The 6,715-nt window shown below is 46.0% G+C and overlaps 1 protein-coding gene across 1 annotated transcript; it reads left to right on the top strand.

The window, feature by feature from the left end:
• The first annotated feature begins 390 nt into the window (after positions 1-390).
• LOC121457982 (tricarboxylate transport protein, mitochondrial-like) lies at positions 391-1,355 on the top strand. Its single transcript, XM_041667091.1, is given in 2 exon segments — positions 391-705; positions 707-1,355. Coding segments are annotated over 2 exon segments (942 nt in total). The 3' UTR covers positions 1,334-1,355.
• Positions 1,356-6,715: the final 5,360 nt, after the last annotated feature.

Raw genomic sequence — 6,715 nt, 5'->3', positions numbered from 1 at the left:
TAGTGCAAAATCAGAGTAGCATCTGTGGTAGTTCGAATGAAAATGGCCCCAGGGGCTCACAGGGAGTGGTGCTATTTATTATAGTTGTGGCCTTGTTGGAAGAAGTGGGTCTGGCTTTGAGATTTCGGATTTTCAAGCTAGGCTCGATTTCATTCTCTCTTCCTGCTGCCTGCTGATCCCGAATTCTCAGTTACCTCTCCAGTACCACATCTGCCTGCATGCTGCCGTGTTTCCTGACATGATGACAATGGACTGACCTCTGAATGTGAGTCAGCCCAATTAAATGTTTTCCTTTAAAAGAGTTACAATCAGCCCTCTGCCTCCTGAGAGCCCCCCGCAGCGGAGGCTAGGACACGAGGTCGACGCTGGGCGCCCCTCCTCTTGCTCGCCATGGCTGCACCCCGTGAGCCCCGCGCTCTGAAGGCCTCCGCGCCCCGGTCCGGGAAGGCCAAGCTGACTCACCCCGGGAAGGCAATCCTGGCAGGCGGCCTGGCGGGAGGCATAGAAATCTGCATCACCTTCCCGACCGAGTACGTGAAGACGCAATTGCAGCTAGATGAACGCGCGCACCCACCGCGGTACCGGGGCATCGGGGACTGCGTGCGGCAAACTGTCCGCAGCCATGGCGTCCTGGGCCTGTACCGCGGCCTCAGCTCCTTGCTCTACGGCTCCATCCCCAAGTCGGCTGTCAGGTTTGGGACGTTCAGAGTTCCTCAGCAACCAAATGCATCCCGGGGATGCTCAGGATCGGCTCGACAGCAAGAGAGGGCTGTTGTGTGGTCTGGGCGCCGGCGTGGCGGAGGCAGTGATGGTCGTGTGCCCCATGGAGACCATCAAGGTGAAGTTCATTCACGACCAGACTTCCCCCAACCCCAAGTACCGAGGATTTTTCCACGGGGTTAGGGAGATTGTTCGGGAACAAGGGCTAAAGGGGACGTACCAAGGCCTCACAGCAACTGTTCTGAAGCAGGGCTCAAACCAAGCCATCCGATTCTTCGTTATGACCTCACTTCGCAACTGGTACCGAGGGGACAATCCCAACAAGCCTATGAATCCACTGATCACGGGGGTCTTTGGAGCCATTGCTGGTGCAGCCAGTGTCTTTGGGAACACGCCTCTGGATGTGATCAAGACCAGGATGCAGGGCCTGGAGGCACACAAATACCGGAACACAGTGGCTTGTGGCTTGCAGATCCTGAAGAATGAGGGAACCAAGGCGTTCTACAAGGGCACTGTTCCCCGCCTGGGCCGAGTCTGCCTAGATGTGGCCATCGTGTTCATCATCTACGATGAGGTGGTAAAGCTGCTCAATAAAGTTTGGAAGACAGACTAAGCCTAGAGGGTGCAGCGGGGTGTCCCAGCTCCAGACCAGACCCCGCCGCCCACTCTTATGATTCCAGTGCAGTAGTGCCAAAAGGCCCCTTCCCTTGTCCCTTACGTTCTGCGGCCTGGTCTGTTCATGGTGACTACCATGTGTTCCAATAAAAAAAAAAAAGAGTTACAATCATGGTGTCTCTGCATGGTAATAGAGCACAGAGACAGAAGTTAGTGCCAGGGACTGGGGCTCCGCTGTGGTAGGGTCAGGCCATGCTTTTATTTGGAGGAATATGGAACATTTTGGGACTCTGAACTATAAAAGTGATTGGACACTTTAAGCGACCCTTGATGGGCCATTATAGGAGGAGCATGGAAGGCAGTGCTGGTGAGGATGATATGAACTGTGGGGTTAGACTCAAGAGGCTTCAGAGGAGAAGAATACGTATCCTAGAAAGTGATCTTGTGATATTTAGTGAAGAATATGACTGCTGTCTGCCCTTGTCTGAAAAATCTGCCTAAGGCTAAATTGAAGAGTTATGGATTAACAGCTTAGGCAGAGGACATTTCCAAAGAATCTAGCAGTGACTGTGTTAGGTGGCTATTAGCGGTCACATTCATGCAGATCTACAATGAAAAGGAGCAGGCTGGGCAAGGAAAATGTAAGATGAACAGTTGGAAGAAAAAAGGAGCACCAGGAAGTGTAAACAGGCTAAAGAAAAGCCTGACACTGAGTGGATTAAGGGGAGGGTCATCCTGGGTCACATCAAGGATGTCCCCTGCAGTAAATGAAGTCTGTGTGATTTATCCACACATTTGGTCCTCAATGTCAGCTTATTTCATTTATCAAGACAAAATTTCTTGGGAGTGTTAAGATTTTATATAAATGTTCTGTCGCGTGTCACCCTTAAGGTCTTGGTTAACTGTAAAATAACAAGTCTTGGGATCAGAACACCTCGGGGTACACTCCAACCACCATATATTTTAAGGAATGTCCATGTGGCTTCATCAGTAAAGGGGCCCTTAAACCCTGGTACATTCCTCCTCTTGGTGTTTCTTTGGTTCATGGTTAATCCTGGTGTACTTTCACTTTAGGCTGTTAGCATGGCTCTTCAGGTTTGCCCTGGACTACTTTTTAGTGGATAGAGGTTAATACTTACTGTCTTCTTAAATCTCAAATACACTCGGGAGAACATTGATCTGTCCGCAGAGTATAGTGCCCACACAGACACATAAGCACACAGTACAGATAACATAGACTACACATCTCACAAATAGAAAGATGGAATAGGTAGGATAGGAAGGTGGTTGGGAAAGTCATGCTGTCCACGTTAGGAAAGTGGAGTCCTGACACATGGGCTGGCTCTGCCTCAACTGCTGTCGTCTTTTCTAGTAAGAGACAAGGTGAAAACAGCAGACATATACAGCACAATTGAACATGCGGACACACAGTCATACACAAGGATATGAACACATGCTCAAGAAATAAAACACACATGAAAGCAGATGAAGAGAGTATGATAATGGTGATTTCTGAGACACACATATCATTGGCCATGCAAAGAAAGTCCTTGCTGAGGAAAAATGATTGTTGTCAGGAAGCTTCATCTCTAGAGAAGCCCAAGAGAAGGTCTCAAGCACTACCCACCTACATGGTGAAGCATGTGATTTCCTGAGTGGATTATCACTGGTGGGCAGTATGAATAGATGCTTCATGTCCTCTCTTCTTGGCATGCAGACTTGATTTGGCATGCTACTCACTGACATCCTTGTGTTGCCTGATGCCTTGACATCTCATCACAGTCCTGTCACAGATACTTCAAGAAGCTGCTTGAGCACCAGTCATCCCTATTTAGGTCACCCTAGCAACAGTATACCACAGAGAACGTAGATGGCGTCTTTACCCCAAGAATATATGTCTTTGAACCCACAAAGCAGCCCTCTTGCCAATACCTTATATTCCCAGCCCACCCCAAGAAACACTGTGGGGCTCTCTTACCAAGACCTACTGCCCTGCTTTCCCATGGCTACGTCTTCCAATATTACATCACAGTGTCCTGATCTTACTTCATACTGAGAATCTTAAAGGGCATTGAGGCATCCTTGTTTCTCTAGGCCAGGTGTCTTTCCTCTCCAGCTTCTTTAGGAATTGATAAGTTGAAGGTTCAGTCTATACGCCCATGATGTCAGATTATATCCAGATCACTTGATGACTGGTGGCAGCCAGGACACCATTAAGACTCCCTTGAGGTGATAATGTGATCAGGGATGGGATGGGACAGGTTGAAGGCCCCACACACTTGAAACTGGGGTATGCCTAGCATACTTGATTGTCAAGGAATTGACAGTATTGATATAAAGATTTGGACTTTCCCTGATATCTGTCATCAGCACTGGGATACTTGACTTGTATGACAAGATTTTTCAGGTATAGGGTTTGCTGGGTTCACAGTTGAGACTACATGTGATCTAGGATTCATTCAAGTTAGACAGAAAATGGACTCAAAGAAATGCCATGTGTGACCAACAAACCCTGGATGTTAGGGATGCTTAGGTTGTCTGATGGTCAGTATATCCTGGACTTTCTTTAAGCTGAAATGTGAGACACTGGTTCCAGTTAGATGCAGATGTTGTCTGGGCTCAGATAAAAAACTTGTCTCCCATAGACTCCTTGAAGTTACGGTCTTTCCAGGCTACTTGTTGGTTATGGAGTGGTCCTAATATTACTGAGTGTCTCCCACATACCCTTCAAGTCAGGATGAGGCCAGCCTCTTCGCTAATTTAAAGATAGGAATTTCCTTGGTTCCTTTGTGATCAGAATTCAGCCAGAAGTTCTGGGAACTGCCCAGGCTCCTTGGCTCCAGTTTTGTCCTAGATCAACTCTCATCTCTTTCCTTAAATGAAATTTTGAGGGGGTATTAGGTTACTATTCTTACTCTATTACTAAATAGAGGTTACTATTCTGTTGCTCTGACAGAACACCATGACCAAGACAACTAATAAAAGAAAGTGTTCAATTGGAGTTACAGTTTCAGAAGAACAGAATCCATAATGATGGGAAAAAGACCTTGCAGCAAGAGCATCTTGGTCCACAATCATGAAGCACAGAGACAGAACACTGGGAACAGTGTGAATCTTTTGAAACCTCAAAGCTTACCCCTCCCTAGTGATACACCTTCTCCAGCACAGTCATGCCTGCTATTCCTTTCTGAGGTCACGTATTGAAACATATGAGCCAGTAAATGACATTCTTATTCAATTCTCTGGCCTTGATACACTCACAGCCATATCATAATGTAAAATGCATCTATCAAAAGTTACCATAGTCTTTCAGTCACAACATACTTTAAAAATCCAAAATTCAAAGTCTCTTCATTACGTAATTCCAACTTATAATAGCAAAGAATATACATTACTATTCCAAAAGGGAGGCGTCAGAGCATAGTAAGGAAATACTGGACAAAAGGAAGACCAAAACGTAGCAGGACAACCCCCAAATCCTGTAGCTCCTTGTATGGAGTCAGAGAGCTTAACTGGCTCCCCCCTCCCACTTTGCTGTCTGTAGCATACTTGTCTGTCATGAGGTGGTGCCTGACATGGTGTACAGCTTTTCTTGGCTGGAAACTAAGACCAAAGAGCTGGTCTCCATGGAGCTGGAAAGTTCTGTGGAACCCAAAGCTGAGAACCTTGGAAATAATCAGGTATCCAGGTGGATTAGCTGAGCCCAAAAAGAAGTAGCAGCATCCTAAATGAAGCTCAGCTCCTGAATCAGGGTACAAAGAGTGAGAGAGATCACCTTTGCTCAGGATATTAAGCTACCTAGATACACCCACAGCTCCTGGGCAATCAGACTCTAAGACCAGTGTCCATTGTAAGACACCTATTGCTACAGTCAAGGTGAATTCTAACAGACAGACCAAACATGCACAATGGCTTAAATACCAAATATAATATATGATTGTTTCTCCTATGTATGAAGTCCAAAATGGACACCATACACCAGTGGGCCATGCTCCTCCGCATGGTGATTCAGGGCTCTGATTTCTGACTAGCTGTACCTTCTGCATCTTTGACTTGGCTTATCTGTTTGGAAAGAGAAGTATAGGTGAGTTTTATGGATTGGACCTGGCAGGCTTGAAATATCATTGGTTAAAAAGCAGCCTCAAGTCATCTCTTGCATGAAAATTTTTCCATACCCTGTCTTTTATTTCCTGGGTTCTCAATCCTTTCATAAAAAATTCATGCCGGATAAAGGGTTTTACATACCAAACAGGCCGGAGATTTAGGGGGCCAGCTTAGTGTTTCAAAAATGTTCCACTGCTTTTTCAAATTTTTACTACAATCACTCTGAAAGAAATCCCTATTGCTTGATATTAGCAAATGTAGCCATTGAAGCAGATGCACATATCCGAAAACACCAGGAGAATTAATTACCTGCAGTTACATTCGTCTCATCCTTTCTCTTCCTGGGCAGTCTGTGAAGTTGAATGATTTTTCTTCCACTCAGTCACTGAGCTGCGAGCCTTGTATTGTGCAACAAGGCCCAGCAGGCAGTAAGATGACAAGAAGATGTCGTGATGGAATCCCCTCGGCACAGCCCTCTGGCTGGATATGTCGGGAAATGAGAATCGTCCTCTAATTTAACTACAGCAAGTCTGAGGCGATTCCTGCAGGCATAATAGTTAGAAAAATGGCATCTCACGTGTGGCCGGAACCCCTACTTTACAGAAGAACCCGCTGGCTTCCACCAGGGAGATAATCTGAAATTACAATAACACTCTTTCTAATTTTGTGCACTTATTACATGGCAAGCATCGCCTTTAGCACTGTGTGGCACTGCGGTATAGCAACTCAGCTAACGCCTGATGGTCTCATCACCTTTACACAAAGAAGGAGGAGACAGAAGAGCACAGAGCTAACGTAACTTCCTCTAGGAAGGGCTGCAGCCCTAGACATCTGTAGTCTGGAAGCCTCAATTCAGTCATAGACGCTGTTATTTGGGGCAAAAAAAAAAAAATCCCTGGATTAAGAGACTATCCAAACTGTAATCCAAATTTTACCACAAATAAATTGGGATTTTTTGGTTTGTTTGTTTGTTTACTTCAGGGGTACTATGGGTAAGCATGCAGGCAAGACTGTGTCACTGAGCTACGAGCCTGTCAGTGGGTTTTTAAGACAGGGTTTCACCATGCAACCCAATCTATTTCCAAGCCTATGAAACCACTGGAGTGCTGGATTCCCAAATACTCACTGTCAGCCCAGTGACCAAATGATTTTAACACGAGAAAACTGTTACATTTCTCTTCAAAATAGCATTCCTATTCTTGGTGTGGTAAAGCATTTGTCTACGGTGTGGTATTCAGGTCCTCCCTTCTCACCCTGGCACTGAGCTTGGTCAAAT

The sequence above is a fragment of the Microtus oregoni genome, unplaced genomic scaffold (genome assembly GCF_018167655.1).
Source record: "Microtus oregoni isolate MIOR12 unplaced genomic scaffold, Mior012 000016F_ref0000370, whole genome shotgun sequence".
Classification (NCBI taxonomy): domain Eukaryota; kingdom Metazoa; phylum Chordata; class Mammalia; order Rodentia; family Cricetidae; genus Microtus; species Microtus oregoni.
The sequence above is the reverse complement of the archived record's forward strand: the minus strand, read 5'-3'. Positions and strand labels throughout refer to the sequence as shown.